Source organism: Drepanopeziza brunnea, assembly GCF_022702325.1.
Source record: "Drepanopeziza brunnea f. sp. 'multigermtubi' strain 214-2 chromosome Unknown ctg3, whole genome shotgun sequence".
NCBI lineage: Eukaryota > Fungi > Ascomycota > Leotiomycetes > Helotiales > Drepanopezizaceae > Drepanopeziza > Drepanopeziza brunnea.
The window spans coordinates 3485771-3508287 of NW_027094066.1; the positions used below are offsets into that span (position 1 = coordinate 3485771).

The following is a 22517-nucleotide window of genomic DNA, read 5'->3' on the forward strand; positions in this document are numbered from 1 at the left end:
TTAAAGCTTATGTGATTAATTAACTTCAATTTAATCGACGAAATAGCATCCCTCGAGCTGAACAACTCGCTCAATTAAGCTTATATCCGCTTATAAGATTACCTCTTAATGCTTTCGAAGAATTCGACATATATAATTTCGACGAAACACTTATGCCTTTTTGCCACCTCGAAGGCGCAACATACGAATTAATAAGGTCTAAAACAATTTCGGCAAGCGCAACAAAATCGAGATGGAATCTTCGGCAAGCGACTATTAATTTGTATCCTTGTGCTAGTAGCAAACTCAGCAAATTAAAGCCAAAAATCATTTTTAAAAGAGAAAGTGATGTTAAGAAGATTTTAAAAGCTAAGCAACATTTATACGATCCGAGAGTTATCGTGGAATTCAACGAGAAAGCTTGGAATAACGGAGAACTTATGATGCAATAGGCTAAGGAAGAGTTTATTCCTAGTACTAAACCTATTGCTAAAAAGCCAGTTTTCTTAACTATAGATACTATAAGCTTTCATAAATCGCTAGAGCTTTTCCAACTTCTTCGCGAGGCATACGTTCTCGTATCGTTAATACCACTTAGAACTACCGGACTTTTATAACCTTGCGACACCGCTCTTAATAAAATCTTTAAAGAGATTATCGTAATACTAGCGGAGATCTATATTGAAGAGAAAGAAAAACAGCTCGGTTTTAAATGGATTGTATCCGAAAAAAGAATTCAAATGACTTGGAATGCTAGAGAAGCTTAAGACTTCGTTTGTACAACGAAATCAAAGCTAATCGCGAAGTCCTTTCGAAATGTAAGCATTTATCTTCTAACCGATGGATCTGAAGATTATAAAATTGCGATCAAAAGATACCCTCATGGCTCTTTAGAAGTAGGAGATTATTAGAATCCAGATGAAAAAGTTAGACAATATTAATTAGCGCACGAAAAGATACTCGAAATCGGCGATAACGGTTAATATATCATGCAAGATAGTATGCCTTTACGAACGTATACTTGGTTAACGAACGATCAACTTAAAAATGCGTTAAGATTGCGAAGCTTAACTGGAATCTCTAGAAACAAAGCTACTTTAATCAAAGTACTAGAAACAGACGATATGGTCGCTAAACCAAGTTGCGACGAATAGCAACTTCAAAGTTATTTGCACGAGCAAGTTACTTTATCGAGTATATTAATAGGAACCGAAGCGACTTAATTAGTTCAAAGGTATAAATGGAAAGCAATAACAACGGATATGAACGAATAGGATGCAAACGAGCATTACGAAAGCGATAAATAACTAGCATTTAAACTAGATATTAATGCAAGCTAATCACTTAAGCGTCTCAGCTTGTTTTCCTTCTTCTTTTACTCTTAACTATATAGCTTTCTCTCGTTGCTATTCTCTTGACCTTTGAAAGCTATCAATCCTTTTCCATCGTTAACTTGTAGAGATAGGTTCGCAAGTCAAGATCCAACCACTTTGTATAAGCCCTTTTAAATAATCGCGATCTCTTGTAAGAATTGCAACCCAGCCTTTATAGCCTCCGTATTGATCAATAATAGCAACTCCGACAAGTTGGCGTATATCGTTAGGTTGTTGAATTTGCAAAGAGTATATAAGTGAAGGGTATAGATCGAAGAGTTCGGAATCGCCGTTACGATCGCAAGAAACATTTAAAAAAAATTAATCGTAATTTTTTATTTAAGCTTGCTTAATTATACGATACTTACGAACAATGCTGTATTCTTCGTTAAGATTTTCTTGCTCTATAATTAACTGAAAATAAGTAGTATTTATAATAGAAGTACTAGTACTTATAATCGCGAAGAAAGCAATTCAATAAAAGGAACGCATATCGTTCTACTCGGAGCGGCGTAACTATTGATCTCCCTTGTTTGCCAAGTACGCTAAACGGCTAGCGTTCCATCTCTCTCCTGAATTACTACGGTAGGTGAGTGGGTATGTGTATGTGTGTGGGTAGGTATGTGTATGTGTGTGTATGTATGTGTATGCCGTGAGGGAGGGAGGGGGGGAAGAAGGGTTACTGGTAGGTGAGTAGGTAAGTAAGTACCTAAGTAAGTAAGTACCTAAGTAAGTATATATAGGTATATAGCCCGAAGCCCAACTCGCAAAGCTAAGCAAGCCAAGCAGCTTATTAGGTAATAAGTCAAGCCAAGCCTAGTCAAGCCAATGCCGATGCCGATGCCGATGCCATTAATTGTATGTATTGTAGTATGTATTGTATTGTACCTATTACGTACATGCAAATCTTTCTATACCCTCGCGTCGTGTTTTTTTTTTTCTTTCTTTCTTTCTTTCTCTCTTTTTTTGTTTCTCTCTTTTTTTTTTTCTTCTTCTTCCCATCGATGCTTTCTATCCTTCTTCTATCTATTCACATTTTTTTACTTTTCATGTTTGTTTTTATCTCATTTATTCGTTCGTTCGTTCGTTCGTTCGTTCGGTCAATCGGGACGAACGAAACGGTTCATAGCTTTGAACTTCTTCTCTCGCTCTTCCTCCTCTCTTCTCTTGGGGCTTGGGCCTTGACGCGCCCGATGATGACCGAGTTGACGACCTTGTTGTAGGGGTGCACTGCGAGGCAGATGTCTAGGTGCTGCAGGACGCGCGGGGTGGTGGGGTCGAAGGTCTGGATTTGGGGAAGAGGAGGGGGAGAGGGGGTTAGTTTTGGTTTCTTGCATTCTTTTTTTTTTTTTTTTTTTTCTTCTTCTTTTTCTTTTCTTTGCGGGGAGGAGGGGTTGGGAAAAGGAAGAGAAGGGGAAAAGAAAAAAAAAACCTACAGGATACATCAAGCGCCGCAACCTCTCCGCGCTCCTCACCACCAGCAGGGCGCCCGCGCTCATCCGCGACACCACCTGGCCCAGCGCCTCCTCCTTCTCTTCCTGGCTGCCGCCCACGAGCGCCGCGAGGTACACGACGTCGTAGCCGCGCAGGTCGGTGCTGCTGTCCCCGGCGGGGGCGTGCGTGAACGACATTCCCGCCCCGTGGGGACCGAGTCGCTGGCTGAGTTGGGAGGAGAGGGTGATGGCGGGTAAGGCGATGTCGATGTTGAAGACGGTGGTGGGGGCGGGGGACGTGGACGAGCAGATACAGAGGCTGGTCAGGGGGAGGGGGCCCGAGCCTATGAATGCGAATTTTCGGAGGGGGGAGGCGGGCGAGGCGAGGGAGGAGAGGGCGGAGAGTTCCATGCGCGTGAGGTCGGTGTAGTTTCCATAGTAGGGGAATTTCTCGAGGCGGGATTGGACTGTTGGGGAAGACGGGTTTTGTGAGATTGTGGACTGGGATGGCGGGAAGGAGAAAGAAAGGAAGAGGGAAGAAGAGAGAGAGAGAGGATTCAGATGGGGTTGGGGGGGACTCGGGTGATGGAAGACGGGCGATGGACGTGGCCGCTTGACTGACCTTCTTCCGGGCTTGAGGAGGCATCATCTCCTGAGATGTAGCTCGCCCAGTGGAACTCCAAGTAGTATTCTGCTGTCGAGCAGATCTGATGCAGTTTCGGGAGGATGGACGCGACGCGTGCATCTGAGAGGACCTGCAAAGCAACTGGGTGGTTAGAATGATACGTCAGAACTGGGACCGGGACAGACTATGGAGCTTGAACTCGAAGTCGGACTCGGACTCGGACTCGAACTGGAACTCGAACTCGAATTTCCATTGGGTGGGTAGATAGGTAGATAGGTAGATAGGTAGGCACTTCAGCTCATTGCTGCTTGCTGACCTTGTTCGTCACAGCCTCGCTGACGGTCTGGATACTCAGGCCGACCAGCCTCCCAAAGAGCTCGTTGATGACGGTGCAGGGCCTCAGATCTGCCTCGAGCGCTGATAGCTGCTGGTAGATATCCACGACTTCCGATATCAAGCCCTCGGCCTGCAAGTCTCCCGGCGACGGCGGGGTACTCGACATCGTGGTGGGAGGAGCCGGCGGGGATGTGGGTGAGGATGAGGATGAGGGTTGGTCTTGGGGCTGGAGCTGGGGCTGGGCCTGGGGCTGGGCTCGTAATTTGGCTTTGTGATCTTTGCGGTCTTGCAGCTGGCCGGAGCAGAGGGATGCCATAGGTATATATAGGTCTCTCTTTTCTTTTCTTATTTCGGGATGGAAGTGCAGTCAAGTGAAGTCAGTGGTGGGGGTTTAGGTTTGGGCTATAATGTGGACGAGATATATACCAGCTAGCCAGATGGATGGAGCAATATGAGGAGGAAGTATAGGCCCGGGGCAGAGAGATAGATGACCTTTCCGCAATCGGCAAGATGGTTGGTATGGGGGGGGGGGGGGGGAGAGAGAGAGAGAGAGAGAGAGAGAGAGAGAGAGAGAGAGAGAAGAAGAAGAAGAAGAAGAAGAAGAAGAGAGAAAAAGAAATGAAAGAGAGCTTGGAATAGCACAGTACAGTACAGGATCGCATGGTATAGTATCGTATGCAAAATGACGAAGAGAGTGTTACCAGGGACCAGTGAGAAAGTGTGATTGATGGTAATAAGGCGGGAATGGGGGCGGAGATACAGTAGTGAATACTAGGTGGTGGAGAAATCTCTTACCCTTCCCTTCTCTTCATTCCCCTCCACCTTGGACGCAAATCAGTACTATTTACTTACTACTGACTACTGACTACTGACTACTCCCCCTCCACCTATTCATTGACCTGCATCCGATCCATCTCCGTCCCAAGGCCACACAGGTGGAGTCGGGCCCGCAAGCGAGACGAGGAACTGCGTGCCATGTCATCTACCGTACTACGTCCCTATACCCGTACACAGCTTGTACATGAGTGACACGTCCAAGCGAGCGAGCGCTGCAGCCGCAACAAACAGACCACCGACCGCATAAAAACCTAATCACCAAATATTGAAGAGAATTGGCAACGGCAGAGCGTGGGATCGTGGTACGGACGGTACATGCCGTACATGGTCTGCCGTGCCACGCCGTGCCATGCATCTATGCATCTATATACAGTATGTAAAAGGCGGAGGAAGGGGGTGGGGGGTTATTTTTGATTTTTGATTACAGGTTATTATGTGTACTAACTAGCTCGCACGCTTCGTATGTGTCTACAGGATTTACCTCTCTTCTCTCTTGGTGCTAGCTATGTTTTTCATCGTGTTGCGAATGTACTTCGTCTCACTTGCTACAGACATCGCTACCGGTACATGTATCCTATCGTACTGACTGTATGGTAGATAGTATGCTGTGTTTGTTTGTACCTTGTTTTTTTTTTTTTTTTTTTTTTTTTTTTTTTTTTTTTTTTTTCTTTTTCTTCGTGAGTCCCGTTCCCAGCCCCACCTCGCTTAGTAGAGGGGCCAGGGTCGTCAACCTCCTCTACTGGTAGAACGTGTGCTGCGCGTCAAAGTACTGTACTTATTGACCGCGCTCAAAACTCAATGTCATCGCGAAGAGCTTCAAACTTTTTCTAGAAAAGTCTTACACTTTTCATCTATCATATCGTCACAGCGTGCCATGGAATCAGGAATAAATCAGAGATCGTGGTGGTGTTTGATTTAGAAAATCTCGATTCAGAGCTGAAGGCATGTCCCTTGTTACTCAGGCGCCTCAGGTGAAGTTCACGGGATAGTGATAATGAGCGCGATTACGAAGATTGATACCTACCGGTACCGTCCCTAGTGGATGAGAAATCCTGGTCACTTACGAATCTGATAAGGATTCCTTGTCGATTACGAAACCGATAAGAGTTTAAGAGCATCTGATAAGGGATCCTTGTTAAGGATTTAAGAAAATCTGATAACGAATCCCTGCTCAGGATTTGGGAGAATCTGATAAGGATCTGTGGTTGGAAGGGGATTCGGAGGTACAGCGGTTAGCTTTTCCGACCCACTACGGAAAATAGCTTGATCGAGCAGTACTTTGATACTGTACGCATGACGCGTTCAGCGATACGAAGCGGGGGACCGTAAAGGTATTCCTCGATTCAGCTAGTTTCCCCAGGGGGTCGGAGAACATGACTACTGTACCTCCGTAAAGCTGTGGTTGGCATTTCCTCCTTCACTTGATCATGATGCTACTTACTACTGTAGAGAGCTTTAGCAGAAATCTGCAAGTGAAGTGAATTTTGGCAGGTTTTGTGCAAGGGGCGTTGCATAACACTATTACCAGAGAGGTAAAGAAAGCTATTTGTTGTATGGGGGGCACTGAAAGCTCTGAGTAAGCCAAAGTGAGCTAAAAGCTGTTATACTCTCCGTAATGCCGTACTTTTCAGCTCCATTCGAATTCGATGTAGCCCACTTGTCGTTTAGCCCACTGGTCGTTGAGATTGAGATCCTTTGTAGGTACTCCGTCGGAAAATTAGTAAGACAATAGTCCAGCAACCTAACCGAGTTGAGAAGAGATCTCAACTTGCTCGTGGTTTGCACGACGTGCACCTACTACTACCTGCTCGCTCTTCTGGATGTAGGTAGCTTCGATCCAATAAAAACGTTAGAGTTTTCATCGAGAGGTTAGAGTTTCGGGGCTCCCTTCTCAAAGGAGCGGAAACCTGCAGATTCCACTTGCAAGTCGACCTGCAGAATTCTGCTAAAGCTCTCCACCATCACTTTCATCCACAGTATCAAACTAGAAGTAGTATTCTGGCAAGTTGGCATGCCCAAATCCTCGTCCCGTCTCTCTTCCGAAGCCAACAGGCTCTGTGCACTTCGCTACACCTAGATTTGGCCTCAGGGCGATCTAGTGAAACTCAGAATCCATTCAACGCGGTTGTGGGTCCGGACCTGGACTCACGAGTCAGGAGGAGATGCTGCCGGAGGTTGCGTGGGAGTGAATCGGCTGTTGTGTGCAGAGGGCCAAAAGGCTTGGTCAATTGCATCTTTGAACCTCTCTTTTCCTCTGCTCTCCTCTCCTCTCCTCTCCTCTCTTATATATATACATCCAAATTATAGCAAGAACCTACTCACATTCCATCCAGGGCCCTCTCGTCTATTCAGTCTTACTCCCGTCTTTTCCTACAAACGAAATACGTTCGAATTATCGTCATCCAAGTCTCGTATACGGAGGTACAGCGTTTCTCCTTCCGTATCCTTTACTCTGCATACTCTGGATGTTCTCTGTATGCCTGCATACCCGTCAGCGTTGCAGTTTGGCGCCGGCCAAGACAGATGCCTCCGTGATCGGGAATCTAAATACTTACACCCACCTAGGAAGAAAGAGTATTCACCCATGACAGCCGCTTTTGAACCGAGCGATAATCGGTTGATGCGATGGTCACGTACTTTGAGGTAGATATACGCAAGTCGGCATCCGGAGGAGCAAAGAGGCATTTGTATTGCTACTATCGAGATTTCATCTTTCAAATCAAACTATAAATAGCAATCAACATTCTTTTTCTCTGCTCTCTGTTCCTCCAAGTTTAGATCGCTCGCCTTTTATATATTTACCTATTTGGTTTCAAGCAAAGTCACTTGCACTCACTTTGTTCGCGTGAACCATAATCTTCTGATCACGGTCGAAAAAAGTATATAAAGTATCGAAACTCGCAATATACGAGGATACTTATAAGCGGGAGCGAGAATGCTCAAGGAAATATATATATATATCGCTGCAATTCGCTCAATAATAACAACCTTTTTACATCCGTCCAGATAAACGAATGCAGATGGCGAGCCCTCTCTTTCATCATTCGCCTACCGGTAGTCACAATTACTACTATAACTGCTCCTCCCCGATCCCAGTCAATAGCAGCGGCTGCTCCCGCACAGCCCTATCGTTACTCTCCCCCTTTCTCCTAGTGCAGTACATACAGAAAGCCAGCATATATTCAGGCGATCCTCCTCCCTATCCAAGCCTTTATACATACATACATACATACATACATACATACATACATACCGAGACCAGAAAACACGCGCCGCCGACGAACGAACACCAGCACAAGAGCATCCTAGCCCTCTAGTTCAATCACGACGACAGGAATAGAGCCGAGAATGAACAGCAAACACAAGCAAGTCTTCGACACCATCAAAGGATTTTCTGACGCACGATACAGTCCGTCCCTCACCCTACTGATTGCATGTTACCTAGCGATATCACATCAGTTCCACCCCTCTCTTCAATCAGTATTGACTTTTAAGATTTCGGAACCCATTCCCGCGGTCAGGGGAAACAACAGTAGAAGCACCTCTGGCCCTACGTCAGAACTGGGGTTGCTATTTGCGCGTCCACCTCTGAAGAAGAGATTGCAACCTCGTGCGTCCAGAGCACGCGCGCCGCGGTGTGAACTCTATTCCCATCCAATCCTACCGTTTCCTCCTAAAGCCCTGGCTATATACCCCGTGCTAAGCTTCCAAGTTATATGCAACCATAAGTACTTGTTTCTAGATTCAGATTTGATAAGTTCCTGGGATAATTGGTCTATTCAGGCGCTCTGTAATAGACTCCGACGAGGGTAGTCATTAACAGCATGTATACCGGTAGATGGAGCGCCTGAAGGCTTCATGGATCTAGTACCTAGCTCAGTGCCGTCATTATTGTTGGTCCTTGGTGAAAGGTATAAGATCCCGACGTCGAGCACACGCATCAGCCAGTCTAACCCAGGGGGATGATTCTTCGTTGACGCAAGCGAGCAAGACTCTTTCTTCTACGCAAGAGGACACAAGTGTAGGTATACTTCGAACTGCACAAATCACGCTTCTCCGCTCTCGTAAGGTCCGCATCGAAGGCCAAGCGAGATGTGATGATCAGAGTGTCACCCACGGTCTAGGTATAAAAGCGCAGCGCAAGGAAAGGGATACAGGAGAATGGAAGTACGCAAATCTTTGCATCGCGTGCCCGCAATGTACATACAGCAAGGAAATGTATGCGGTAGGCTGCACGTACGTAGAGGTGACGGACGACCCCAGAGCATATAAAGGGTGCTGCTTTGTCGAGCATGCGGTAACTCCACAAGAGGTACGAAAGAGGAACTGTCCTGATTTCGTCCATGTCTCGAATAGTACCAAGCGTGTCGACGTATAAATCTTCCACTCTTGTAAAGCTGCAAGGAAGGCATCTGTCCAATTATAGCCCCGTCGAATTTATAAATCGCAGCATAGTCCCGTCAATGATAACCAACGACTTAAACACAGGGATTACGCGGACATTGGACATGGAGGACCGGGAACAACCTCATCCATTGTACACTACTAGAGCTCATCCATAGCTCGCGTAGATTTTTAAAACCTAAACCTCACCCGAACTATGGATGTGCTCTACTCGTGAACAATTCATAAGCTACCGGTACTCCCTCACGTGGGAGGACGTGGAGCTGTTTCATTCCGGGCCACCTGTCTCACATAACGCATACTGCACATACCTACTACATCTACTACAGCTACCGGTACACGAAGCCCCGAACTAACATCCGAGATTCAGCACGCGCATCGGAATGACAAGTTGAGAATAGCACCTGAAAAGCACACAACAATAAGTAGAATTAAAGAACCAAGGGTGCCGTAATAATACCCCCTGAATTAAGCGAGCGCTGTTTTCATCTCGTAAACAAGATTTTCTCATCTTACGCCTACCGGTTCTCTTCCCGCCACGGTTTGGGATGCAGATCACGATCTAAATTGCGAACTAGTAGACTCCACTTTAACGAACTCCGGATATAGATTGCTGAGATGGCCTCTGCCGGCAGATATCTACCATGGGATTGGTTAGCCGGGATTGTCCATATTCTGTTCTGAGATCACGGGTCTCGGGTTGAAAAAAAAAAAACGATCAAATAGCTATTCCTACTTTTCTATCCACGATAGTGGTCGTCCCCGCTTGGGAATAGAGATGTATAAAAAGCATAGATCTTTATCTGGATTAAATTAAATAAAGCTTACGGTATAACTCCTTCAAGAAATCAGGTTCCAGCCACGACGCATTCTGCACTTTGATCTGTTGGGTACCAGCCGAGGATTTTTCCATGCTAGTAGAGAGATTGACAGAGTGAGTGAGATGCCCAGGGTCCGAAAGCCGTCTACGGATCGGAAAAGAATGATGTTGTCCGCCCCAGTACGCAGTTGACGGACTCGTTTCTGCGGCGATCCTCGGTGCGAGCGGTTCACAGCTGGTGATGGGATTAGGGTAGCCTGACTACATATCTTTGCTTGGGGCCTGCTAGCATTTCGCTATGCCGGGAGATCTCAGATGTCTATTCAGATAATCAGACTCGGTATTAGATTGACTAGTTTGCTTCGCAGTAAAGTTTTTTTTTGGGGGGGGGGGGGGGGGGGGGGGGGATGCAGAGAAGCAGGCTTGACTACTCAAGAGCGGATACTCTGATGACTGATATATCAAACAGAGAAAGAGGAAAATTTCAGCACATTGGACTTGAGTGACTGAGTAACAAACAGCCCCGACTCGACCCCAGCCCGTAAAATCGGAAAGGACTCCAGGGATATTACATCTTTTGAAGGCATTCGGAGAACGTCGAGGTCATCATCCGTAGCGGAGTGAAATGGCAAGCAAATATGTCCAAGCTGATAGAGTCACGGCCAAACGCCTCTAGACTCTAACGTCATCTCCTACGCTTGATATCGCCTGCAGTCTTTCCCGCCGGCGCATACACAGTGCTTGGCGGATGAACCAGGCGGCAACAGCGCAGATGCGCTCGCATCCACGAACTCCCAGCCTCCGCACTCCATAAACCCCCGCCCTGGAGTCGACAACAGCCAGACTACGGTATCCTCCGCCATCCCTACCGTACACGTACAGCTCGCATGGTGAGGCTGTATCGCCGTCTCCCTGTTATATACACCACCCAGTCTCGCCGTCCGTAGCAACGTTCTTCCCAGGCGCGAACTCCGGCCCGGCCACGACGCCGGACATGGCGGGCGAGGACGAGATTGCGGGTTACCAGGTCGGTAGTTCCGAATGGGATGTAATCCCACGTGTTTTGGCCCAGGCCGCAAAGCTGCGAGATGACAGGAAATGTCTACACCTGAGAGTATTTGGGTTGGGCCAAGGCCCGACAGCATGAGGAGCTTGGGTGACCGGAGAGCGCCGGCTGAGAGGATGGCTTCTTTGGTGGCTGACAACGTGTAGTAGTGATCGCCTTGTTTCACCTGGACTCCAGTCGCGGGTTTATCTGACGAGAAGAGCATCCTCTGGCCATGGTGTGCGTGTATACTTGCAAGGTCGTAGTATCTATGGCTCGGTGCAGGCAGCTGGTCTGAGACTAGAATCTGTGCTCATTCACGGGATTTCAGTGTACTCGGTTGGAATTCGAGCCTTTCAGATACCCGGACGAAAACTCATCGTGGCTAGCGGAAATGCCCACAGCTGCAAATCCATTCTTGAACCAGCTAGCGACGGCATCTGACCACTTCAAGTAAGAGACTGAGGTGTTCCATTTAGTGAATCGTTGAAGGCCGAGGGATTATAACCAGGTGTGATATTCGCGAATCGCGTCTGGTATCTGGCGGCGTGAAATAGGCTAAGCGTTGGAAGTAAGGCGTCAAGTTCTCGAATGTGTAACTTTCATCGCCCACATCATTCGCCCACACTTGATAGGAGTCGATTGAGCCCCTGGTAGGTATATAAGAGCTAATCTATAGTTCTCAGAACCCAGGTTTACCTACTGGTGATAACCCATGTAATTCAAAGCAGAGCTCCCACCCAGCGTCTTACCCTTCGACGACAGCGACGAGGATACGCAAAGAGTTTAAGATTGGGTTTTGGGATGTTTGTATTGAAGCGAGGATCCATTGTGGGCATGGTGATGGGTTCCCGAGGGGGGAGGGTAATTATCGAGAACAAACGAGGGCCGAAGAATAAACAAAGGTGGAGAGTCCCATGGGTATATACACAGCACGCGAAAGTAAAATGGCGAGGCTTCCAGCAGACAAAGCTAGTTCGTGTGGTGATGAGGTCTCGTGCTAAATTCGTGGTTTGATGATCAGAAAGCTTGTGCTACAGGATCAAGAACTAAGAAGGGGTATTATCATTTTGGTGCAACGATGAAAGGAATCCCCCCCAGGCAATCTCTGCATATTGTTGCTCTCCCACTTGTCTTTGTAACCCCCATTGCCAGTCCCTACATCAATTCCCTGATGGTAGAGCCTTCTTTGCGCTGCGGAAATCGTTAACTTCTAAATCATGGTCGCTCCGGAGTCGCCTTCGTCACTGTCTGCGAATTCATCTCGCCTATTCTCGCTCTCTTCTGCCTCTTCATCCTCGCCTTCAACGTCCGCGTCTGGGGTATTTGTGTCATTGAGTTGCGAATCATCTCCGTTGCCTCTGTTCCTGTCACCCTTTTCTTCAGGTCCGGCTGCTCCACCTCCTTCAACGACATTCTCCCCTCCATCCTCGTTGCTGGTCGATAGTTGATCGCCGGCACTTGGTTCACCCGTCGCAACATCTTGACCTCCAATTTTTGCCGCTGGATCAACCTGTCTATCGACTTCAGGCTTTATCTTTTTCCGCTGCAGTTTCGTCAACTTGGGGTCTTGTTTTGGCGTTGAAAGGCGGGGCTTCTTTGCGCCAGGCAGGTTTGGCATGACGAATTTTTTGATCCTCTCAGCTCGATACTTGTGGCTTTTCTTGAGCATCTCCCATTTGACGGTACCTTCTGCTTCAGTGGGTTTCAACGTTACTTTCTTCTGAATGTCATCAAGGTCAGCCTTCGAGATGCCTAGGTCCGGTAGCGGCACTGATATCTGCTTGCTTAATCGACCTGAGACTACATCCGGGATTTTGAGAGTCTCTGCGAATGCCTCATCTGGAATAGCACGCTGAGATCTGATAGCAATGAGAGTCGTCTTCATGATAGCTTTGAACTTAGCGATAGTGCCGTTGCAGTACCAACCATCAGTTTCCGGCTCGCACACCTCGCGGTAAGGCGCATTTTCCATGAGACGCTGTAGAATGGGAACCTTAATGTCACAGACCTGCCATATCTTCCCGTCGAGAGTCAACTTCTTCCCGTCGAAAACATGAGATCCTTCGCTAGCCATTTGCACTCCTCTCAATTTCGACATGTTGGTGTAGTTTTGGCGGGAGTCTAACCATGGTGCGCCCTGGATCTTTTCATCCTCTGCAATAATCTGGAAGAAGAATGTTTGGTACTCGCGATACTTGCGGTCGGCTCGTGGATCGAGACCAAATTTGATGAGGGCATCTCGCCATGGGCCGCCTCGGAATTGGTAGCCGACAAAGGGGAGAGCTTGCTTGAATAGGTAGAGCCCGGTATTTCCTCCGATACGGTTTGCCAAGGAGCGCCTAGTCCAAATCGGCCTCTCTGCCAGCGCCTCCTTCAGCTTGCCTATCAACAGATGGAGCTCATCTGAATCCTCCGGCACCCGATCTGGTCCGCTAGGTACGCTATCGACATCCCAGCCAAGATACTGCACACCTCCTCTTCCTGGTTTGGACTTGTTCAGGAGTTTTGGCTTGCCGTGTTCATCCAGCGTTTCTTCGATCTGTGAAGCTTGATGCCACCCCCAGTTGAAAGGTAAAGCGTGACTCGACATTATCGGGGGCGGTACCAGTTCCTCGTTGGTCTTCCAGCCTTTGCTGGGATTGAACTTGAACTTACGCATTTCTTCGAGCCGGCCCGTGAGCATTGTGTCTTCGAATTTTGGAATGAACTCCGTATGACTCGTAGACTGATGGAAATCGGCCATCCCTCGTGACCATTAGTGACAAGCTAAGGGCGTACACGGATACTACTCACCTCGGAATCGATGAGTTTGTCGAACCTCGCCCACTGCCTCAACTTGATACTTACCCACATTGTCCTTGAGTTTTCGCAAAAGCTGGGAAGGATTGTCCATTCTCGAATGAGATCGTAACGTATCTGCCGGTGGATTTGAGACAGAAGGCTGAGTGGCGAGGCTGGGTGTGGTATCCAAGGGGGAATCTGTAGAAGCATTTGCAACATTGCCATTTGCGTATGGTTCCTGTGAGCCTCTCTTGCGCTTTCGTCCTGTCCGCTTTGGAACGGTGATCTTGAGAAGAACGTTGTTCGTCGGAGCGTTACGAGACAAGATTGGAACGCACATTGGATCTTCATGGCGGATGTAGAGCGGGATGCTCTCCTCAGGGTCGACCGAGTCCAATATCTGAGATGTGTGAGTGGTTGAATATCAGGGGGCACTTTTATCACTAGTCACGAGACTAATACAATCCGCGTGATCTAGGGCTGGGTGGGAAGACTTGCCCTCTTGAAAGGCCGGTTTCTACCAAATGTTTTCATAGCTTTGTCCAGGTTTTGGACGATCATAGGATGCTCGACGGCGGTTATCTCTCTTGGGGCGATTTGATAAATCGGTGCGGTCGTTGGCTTCCTGGAAGCAGGGCCTCTATTTAGGACGGGCATCTTGACCAGAGAAATACCCGTAGATTTCCCGAGGATGCTTGCAGAGGTTGTCGATGTATGTTGTTTTGCTTCGAGATGTTTAGCGGACAGCTTCTAAGCAAGATCCAATGCTTGGCACTAACAAATCACGTGACATATTGCTAGACCAGTTTGGTCCTAGCGTAGGGGCCTGGAGTGGAGGGGAGGGGAATGGCAGCCAGGCCAGGCCAGTCAGTTCGGGAGTAGTTGGATCGAACGCTACCCGCCCGCTCGTCCTCGTCGTCGCCGTCGCCGTCACCCTCACCGTCATCGTCGCCGTCGCCCATTGCCCCGTTCAGTATTATCGACTGGAATCGAACCTTTCTTCACCTTTGCATCCACTGCCTCATTTCTGCCCCACAACCTTGAGCTGGAGCCGGACGCGTGGGCTTTCTTGTTGAGTCTTACTCACTCAGAGAGCGGGCGGTATTCCATCCTATCCACCGCCCGAGCCCATTAGCACCGTATCGTGCACGAGTTTACAACAGTCAGAAGAACGAGGCTATTCGGATTCAGAGCTGCTGTGATTGTCTGGTACGTGCGTACCCTTTCGTGGGCGTTGGATTGTTATTTACATTACGGCCAGGCCAGTGCGCTGACCAGCACTTCTCTTAATGCAGATCCCTCCAAGCGCGACAGCAACGCAACCTCACCGTCGACTCGATTCCAGCGGCGAATACCTCGCAGGCATACGATTTATCGACGTGTAAGGATAGTAAAAAAGGCCCTGACAGCGTATCCGCGGTCGCCACCCTCTCTCTCTACGCTCAGCCTCGTGCTCGAGCTTGAGAGGTCAACAAACGGCCCAGCCCGACCCGCACTTCCACCACCAGTCGGCGCCGGCAACAGACCTCAAACTTCCTTGGATCCCACGAGCTCCTCTCCATTTTGCGCTCGCGACGCGCTCCTTTTCATCTCAACTTCAGAATACCTCTATTTCCCAACCTGCAACCGGTCGGATACCTTTCTATGCCATTGCCCGACTTCCGAATACGCCGCCGCCAACAGCCATTTGTGTCTCTCTCTCACGGCGGTCTGATCTGCTGGGGTTCTGGGAACACTGTGCGGCCTATTGAATCACATAATTAGAATCAAAGACCCCAACCGACGCTCAAGATGAAAGGCTTTAGGCAGAGGGTTGTAAGTGTTCCTGCAATTTTATCAGGCAAGCGCTGCAGCCGCACGCTGATTTTAATGACCACTATGCTAACCCAACCAGCATGAGCAGCTCTCGCGCGCAAAAGACCCAAACAAATCTTCCAAATCCAAGAATAAGGAATCGAAAGATGGAAGCTCGTCCCCGTCGCAAGCTGGATCGTCTAGAGAAGCTGCCCAATCTCCTATAACAACACCTTCCTCTTCAACAACTGCGCTGAACGACCCAAGAAACAAGCCCCTCCCTAGTGATGGTGGGCCGAATGCGTTATCCAGTCCTCTTCCACAAGTTGGAGGAGTGTCTTTAAACCCCGGCCTTGTGGCTCCAGATCGGTTCAATGCCATGGGAGGTGGTTCACCAAGTGCTGGCGGACCCGGAACTCCAACTCGGCATGGACTGCCTCCAAGTGTGGTCATTAGCCCGAGTGCTCCCGTAAGCTTTCCTCCTAGCTAACCCAAAATGTACGTCAAATTGACTGTCTATAGCATATCCCTCCCCCAGGCTCAGCCGAGACGATGCCACACGATCTCGCCCCCCCGAAAGCGGGACAGAAATCATTGATGTTCGACCGTTTACAAACAACCCCAAAGGATGTCCCTGAAGGAATCAGAACCCCCAAGAGACAGCACTCCTCCCGATTCGATATTTCTCCACAACGAGAACTCGAGAAGCTGCCCGGCTTCCATGAAGTACCGCCAAACCGCCGACAAGATCTGTTCATGCAGAAAATCGATCAGTGCAACGTCATATTCGACTTCAACGATGCTAGCGGAGACATGAAGTCCAAGGAGATTAAGAGATTGGCACTGCACGAGTTGTTGGACTATGTGGCCAACAACAGACAGGTCATTACGGAGGCAATGTACCCAAGGGTTGTGGACATGTTCAGTAAGAACCTCTTCCGACCCATTCCACCTCCGATGAATCCCCAGGGGGAAGCCTTCGATCCAGAAGAAGACGAGCCAGTTCTTGAGGTGGCGTGGCCCCACATACAGGTCGTCTACGAGTTCTTCTTGAGATTCATCGAGAGCCAAGACTTCAATACCAATATTGCCAAGGCATACATCGATCACAGTTTCGTCCTGCAACTTCTCGAGCTATTCGACTCTGAGGATCCCCGTGAGCGCGACTTTCTGAAGACAACTCTCCACAGAATCTATGGAAAGTTCCTCAACCTCCGGTCATATATTAGGAGATCTATCAACAACGTGTTCTTCCAGTTCGTGTACGAGACGGAAAGATTCAACGGAATTGCGGAGCTTCTTGAAATCCTTGGTTCCATCATCAACGGTTTCGCTCTCCCTCTCAAGGAGGAGCACAAGCTATTCTTGACCAGAGTGTTACTGCCACTTCACAAAGTCAAGAGTCTGAGCATGTATCACCCTCAACTTGCGTACTGCATAGTTCAATTCCTGGAGAAGGATGCTGCGCTTACAGAAGAGGTATGTAATATGCGATGAATTGAGGAGTCAAGCTAACAGAAACAGGTGGTGCTTGGTCTGCTTCGATATTGGCCCAAGGTCAACAGCACGAAGGAAGTGATGTTTCTGAACGAAGTCGAGGATATCTTCGAAGTCATGGATCCTGCCGAGTTCGCTAAAGTCCAAGAGCCCCTCTTCCACCAACTCGCCAAATCTGTAGCCAGTCCCCACTTCCAAGTCGCCGAGCGGGCATTGTACTTTTGGAACAATGAGTACTTCTGCAACCTGGTCAGCGATAACGTCGAGATTATTCTCCCGATAATGTTTGCACCTTTATACGAGAACTCGAAGGGACATTGGAATAGGTATGTCGGCCCATTCCGAATCGGTGTCGTTACTGACATTCCACAGGACAATTCATGGTATGGTCTACAATGCCATGAAGCTCTTTATGGAGATCAACCCCCAGCTGTTCGACGACTGTTCGCATGACTACACTGAACACCAAAATAACGCCGAAGCTCGCGAGAAAGCCCGAGAGAATAAGTGGAAGGCTCTTGGTGAGCAGGCCTCGCGCAGCAAGGCCAATGGTACCCGCCCAGCCGCGGTCAGCGTCTCATCATCGCGATCGAAGATGGCTGACGAGCTGGACCCAATGACGGAGGATAACCAGAAGAGGCTGGATGGTCTGAAGCTGGGGCAGGATGGGGAGAGGAGGGAGCGCAGACCTACGCATGATCGGCAGAACTCGGTAGGCTCTTCCAGAAGCCAGCGATAATTATGCCTTCTTTTTGAGCTTGTATTATGCCTGCCTACAGCGATCCATTCTAGTTTTTGCGTTTTCAGGATCGGCATGGCGCTGCTCCTGACGATGGTACGGGGGATAAACATGTGTTTTGTTGAATGAAAGTTTTGTCACGGATAGAAGAAGGCTCGCGCATACCTACCTAGTTTTTCATCCTGATCCATTTTCATGAAAAGCCATACCTTTCGACCGCCTGCTTACTTGCTTGCCTGTCTGTTCTTCCATTTCGTGAAGTCGAGGATCTTCCTCTTTATCCACGTATCCATCCATTTAATTATTAAATCTGGCTCTCTCTCTCTCTCCTACCGCACATTCTTCTAAGAAGGCCGTGGTTGATGCTAACTAGATACTTAGGTCGTCAAGATCGTAGCAGTAGAAAAGGACCTCGATTTCACAAAGCGGCCGAGTGCGACCATATATGCGGAGGATCTAGCTGAACTCGCGCGAATCCTTCTAGCTACGACCGAGGTGACTTACAATATCGGATGGCTCCGAGTCCAGCTCGTCATATTCTGTCAGCTTGCGAGTATCACAGGCAATCGACCGGAGACTCTCGTTGAGCTCCGATATCGACACCTAAAGCTGACCTTGATCCGAAATCCCGATGGTAGCGGTCGTCCTCGTCTCTTTGCTAAACCGACGCCCGGATTCACAAAACGACATCTCGGCTCAAAAGATATGTACGTTCCCTTTCTTTGCTCTAGCTACCTTCGTTTATTTTATTGACCCTTATCAAAAGCGAACTCAAAAACCCCGAGATGATCTACGATCCAACCCTTGCGCTCAGCCCGCACGTCTTCCTCTTCGGTATGCTATTCAAGGCTTGCGCCTTCAAGTCGTCGAGTATTGATTGCCCGGAAAGGTTATAAAGCCTTAGAGATATTTTGAAGTAGGTGCTGTACCCCATCTCAGCTGGCAACCGCCATTTATATAGTTTTGCGCTGCATCTTACTGAAACCTAGATCCGGTAATCGCTGCCTGAAGGCTATGTATGGTACGGGCGCGTGGAGTCTCAACTCTCCAGCGGTTGGTATTGAAACTGGGTGTTTCGGTTCTTCGGCGCTACGGAGTAATGCCAGCACAAGTCCTGTAAGCGCCATGGAGTCCTTCAGCCATCTAACCAGCTGCCCAGCTGCAATCATGTTCGTTCCATCAATCAGGCTGGCGCTCTCACTGTAGCCGCAGACGTCTGAGCTTTGGTATTCGATCCATGGTTCGCACCACAACTGTGAAGCAACGTCTTATTCTCTCCTTCTTACCAACAAGATACTCAAGAGCGCGTTGCAGTCACAGGCAGCGAGCACAGGTGCGTTCCTGCTAGTAAGCATACGTCTATGGCTACCTTTCAGAGAGGAAAACTCTTGGTTGGGCTTCGGCATTCCTACCGTCTCGTTAGACCAGCACGTCGGAGGGCTGACAACGTTTGGATCGCCGGCCTCGAGGACGGGCAATCCAGCATGTCACTAACTTTCTATACTCTATTAGACCTACTATGACCTACTGACCTGTCACAGTGATCCGGAAAAGATGGCGAGAAAGACTGCTAGCCAAGTGCTACTACAGAATGTAACGAAACATCTTGATAGACTGCGAGGGAATCGTCGCATTCGGCAGATGGTTGATACTATCGAATCTCCAATGCCAACCGAATATTCGCAAGTTTGGATGATTCCGTTGCTACGTACCAAATCGAGATCGGAGCGACATCACTAGGGGGAAGGGATCAAAAAATGCTCGACTAATAGGTACGGGCATTACCTCTCCCCTTGATGTTGAGAGGCAGGGGCGCGAGTTCCTCTCCGGATTCCGCATGTACCAGTCGACGGCGTAGTACTTGAAAAGCCCCGAAAAGCACGCTGTGACTGCGCCGCCTTCAGAAACCTTCAAATTCTCAGTCCATAATTCAGGGGGGGGGGGTTGCGATGGAATCCTGACATATCATTCATTGAACCCAAAACGAATGCGCCAGCGCGAGGAAGCCCATTTCTGGCTCCCTTCTTACATTTATTTCACTGGCGCCTAGCGTGAGAGCGGGTTCGTCCCTGGCAGCAACGATAACCCACACTGTGATGGCCCTTTCCGAATGCCCACGCGAGTACTGCGCGTCTGAGAGCACCGCCGCGCAACCAGAGACCCAACCGCAGAATTCCGCTCAAGAGGTGTGGCGGTCGACGACGCGACCAAGCGGCCAGCCGGTCTGACGTGGCCCTTTACGGCCTGCCTTCGGGAGGCGGTTGCACTCACGGTAGATGGTAAGCGTGGCGTTCGTCTCGGTGAAGGTCGTGCGTCCTCGTCGCTTGCCAGAATATATCTATCTGAGTCGTTCGGGTTTACAAAGCTCTCACTTGAAAGATCGTAGTCTTCAATGTTGTCAACAAGTAGAAGAGGTAGGTGTTTTATACATGCTTACAGCGTGGATCGATCATCGGTGCTATGATCCTCTTCCAAGATCAAGAAAGTCCAAGGTAGTAGCACAAAAGAGCTTCTAAGCCCGGGATCATTAGTTACGAGAAAAAAGACAAAATGACTTCTAAGCAATCGATCGCTATTAAAAAAAACTCTTGGTTCTGAGAGATTACCATTGTAAAGTAATGCAATCTAATCAAAGGCCTTTCTTTATCTTAGATCTTACCGATTGCCTCTCAAGGCATTGAAGGTTATATAATATATAGCCCGCTCCCCCCTTGAAAAATATACATATCAACATTTGTAGAGTTGATGACTTAAGGTAATGGAACAGGCGAGGTTCACATTTTATATTGGTGGCAGTCGAGTCGATTCGCCATGGCATGGCTTCAACATTCCAATATTCCCTCATAAACCCCTCCCATTCGTGCAGCGTTGGGCACATCACAACGAGACCAATGGGTTTGACTGGTGGTCAAAGAAGAAAACGGGAGGTGAGTAGGACAGTTTTTAATTAGGGTTCTGGGGAGCCTGTATGTATGCTCTGATATGTTCTCTAGGTCTAAGCGGTTCTAAATGCCTTTAATCAGACGCTGTACCCATAGGACATCTTTCCTGGGGCCAGGCTGTATCGGAAATATCAGGCCCAACTTATTTGACATTCAACACAATACCAATAGAAATTCCTGGTCGTTGACTCATTCATAATGTTAGATCTCAGACAGTCAGGTCTCAAACAGTCAGGACAGGTTCTTTTTGGGGTTGATTTTGTGACTGCTTTGAGAACGTCGAATGCAATCTCACCATCCTCCTTGCAAAGCGTCACGAAATCCCCTCGATCACACAGCTGCTTCGCACGTTTCCCGGCAGTCTTGATCGCAACATCTTTCAACAAGCGATCTTTCTCAGGCGTCCCCTCATACAGCAGCTTCAAGCTGGCAACAAAAGAAGCGCTATTCCACTGATCCCCTATGATCTCCTCGAATTTATTCTTGGCGAGTTCCTTGAGCGGCTGAACATCAAGCTGCTCGCCGATGATGTACACCTTGGTGTTGAAGAGGAGCGCGCCTCCGATCTCTGGCGCCGTCTCGGTGGCAGTCAATGCTCCAGCCTTCGTGGCGGCGCCGTGGTCATCCTCACGGCCATCGGGGTAGTCGGAAGTGTACATGAACTTGAGCATGGCCTCGACCACAGCAGGCTCGTTACCGTCCAGGTCGATCTGGCCCGTAATGGCTTCCTGCGCGTCCCAGTTCCAGTTAGAGAGTGTACCAATTGGGAGGGACACGTTATGGGTACCTTGAACTTGCCGTCGATAGCGGCGGCCAGCGGCTTGGACTGCAGGCAGACGACTGCGCGGTGGACGACGAATTCCTTACCGTGGCATGTGATTTTGAGATCGCTGTATTTGCCGCTCGAAAGCATGCTGTTCTCTGTCAGCGTTGGGATATACAGAGGCCGGAAGAAGGGCTTACGTGAAAGTGACTGATGCCATGGTTGATGATAGTGTGCCCAGCGATGGTCAACTGGATGGGAAGAAGAAATTGGAGAAGAATCTCTTCAGATATAGCCAGAAGAGAACAAAGCAAGCCGGTGGAATCCGAATTTCATTTTGCGACGAACAGAAGGCCTGGAAGAGCTGCGGTTATCATAATGCTTTGCCTATCCACTTTCTTTCGATTTAATCGTCTCAGAAGAAAAGAGCAGTGCTTTGTCCCAATATCAAATGGTTGGATGCCTGTCGAGGTAGAAACTCACACGACTTGTAAAGAAAGATCTCATATCTCTATCAATAATGAATAATATAGGCGTGAATTGTTTCAGAGCCACCCACCCTCTGCTCGTAGAATTAACCTTTGACATCTAGCTGAAGTAGGAAGAGTAGGAAACACTGGACGAGGCTTTCGGAGCAAGTGGAGAAAAGTGTCTGATTATTCTAGGAAGCTCAGTGAGACCAACTGAAGTAGAGGAAAAGCTAGTCAGAAGCTCCTAGCGAGCCCTTGATAGTGCCAAGCGAACATATGACCTGCTGCGACATGCGTTTTCTTACCACATGAATATAACTCAATTCTTAAGTCTTTCCGAGGCGTAGTTTCACGAAAATGAATCGCGTCCGTTGACTTACCTAATCGTCGACGCTGAGGACCTCTTATATAGCTATGAAAGAGATATCCTTGACACCGATGCTCTCAGAGCTAGCTATACCATGCAAAGCTGTCGGCTATCGCTCATATAGAAAACATTTTTGCTTGCTTGCTTGCTCGCTGTAGATTGATTGATTGCACTCAGCTGACGCGTGGAAAACCGGATTGCCCGTTTTACTGTGAGGGCTGGAGTGGATGGAGGGTAAGCATTGAGATTTATAAAATGAGAGCTCTCTCAAATCCTCGCCGGCCACTGCTTCATCTAGGACACCTCTGG

At 48.5% G+C, this 22517-nt stretch overlaps 5 protein-coding genes across 6 annotated transcripts; 2 read left to right on the forward strand and 3 right to left on the reverse strand.

Moving 5' to 3' along the window:
• Positions 1–2475: 2475 nt before the first annotated feature.
• Positions 2476–3912, reverse strand: L3040_002874 (uncharacterized protein; the record flags this gene model as incomplete). Its single annotated transcript, XM_066155711.1, has 4 exons — positions 2476–2637; positions 2789–3252; positions 3408–3540; positions 3727–3912. 4 exons carry the CDS (start codon positions 3910–3912, stop codon positions 2476–2478), a joined length of 945 nt encoding a protein of 314 aa, XP_066012682.1.
• An 8153-nt stretch (positions 3913–12065) lies between these two features.
• L3040_002875 (uncharacterized protein) lies at positions 12066–14293 on the reverse strand (the record flags this gene model as incomplete). Its single annotated transcript, XM_007289944.2, has 3 exons — positions 12066–13600; positions 13649–14036; positions 14135–14293. 3 exons carry the CDS (start codon positions 14291–14293, stop codon positions 12066–12068), a joined length of 2082 nt encoding a protein of 693 aa, XP_007290006.2.
• Positions 14294–14400: 107 nt separating this feature from the next.
• Positions 14401–15021, forward strand: L3040_002876 (uncharacterized protein; the record flags this gene model as incomplete). The annotated part of the gene is made up of 3 exons (XM_066155712.1): positions 14401–14502; positions 14804–14845; positions 14932–15021. The coding sequence occupies 3 exons, from the start codon at positions 14401–14403 to the stop codon at positions 15019–15021; spliced, it is 234 nt and encodes a 77-aa protein (XP_066012683.1).
• Positions 15022–15427: 406 nt separating this feature from the next.
• On the forward strand, positions 15428–18562 carry L3040_002877 (uncharacterized protein; the record flags this gene model as incomplete). 2 transcript variants are annotated; one of them, XM_066155713.1, is made up of 7 exons in its annotated part: positions 15428–15451; positions 15531–15899; positions 15953–16909; positions 16955–17253; positions 17300–17639; positions 18048–18373; positions 18433–18562. In XM_066155713.1, the coding sequence occupies 7 exons, from the start codon at positions 15428–15430 to the stop codon at positions 18560–18562; spliced, it is 2445 nt and encodes an 814-aa protein (XP_066012684.1). The 2 variants fall into 2 exon arrangements, with proteins under 2 accessions (XP_066012684.1, XP_066012685.1); XM_066155714.1 differs by having other exon boundaries at positions 15540–15899.
• Positions 18563–20685: 2123 nt separating this feature from the next.
• On the reverse strand, positions 20686–21591 carry L3040_002878 (uncharacterized protein; the record flags this gene model as incomplete). The annotated part of the gene is made up of 4 exons (XM_007289942.1): positions 20686–20725; positions 20774–21336; positions 21396–21522; positions 21572–21591. The coding sequence occupies 4 exons, from the start codon at positions 21589–21591 to the stop codon at positions 20686–20688; spliced, it is 750 nt and encodes a 249-aa protein (XP_007290004.1).
• Positions 21592–22517: the final 926 nt, after the last annotated feature.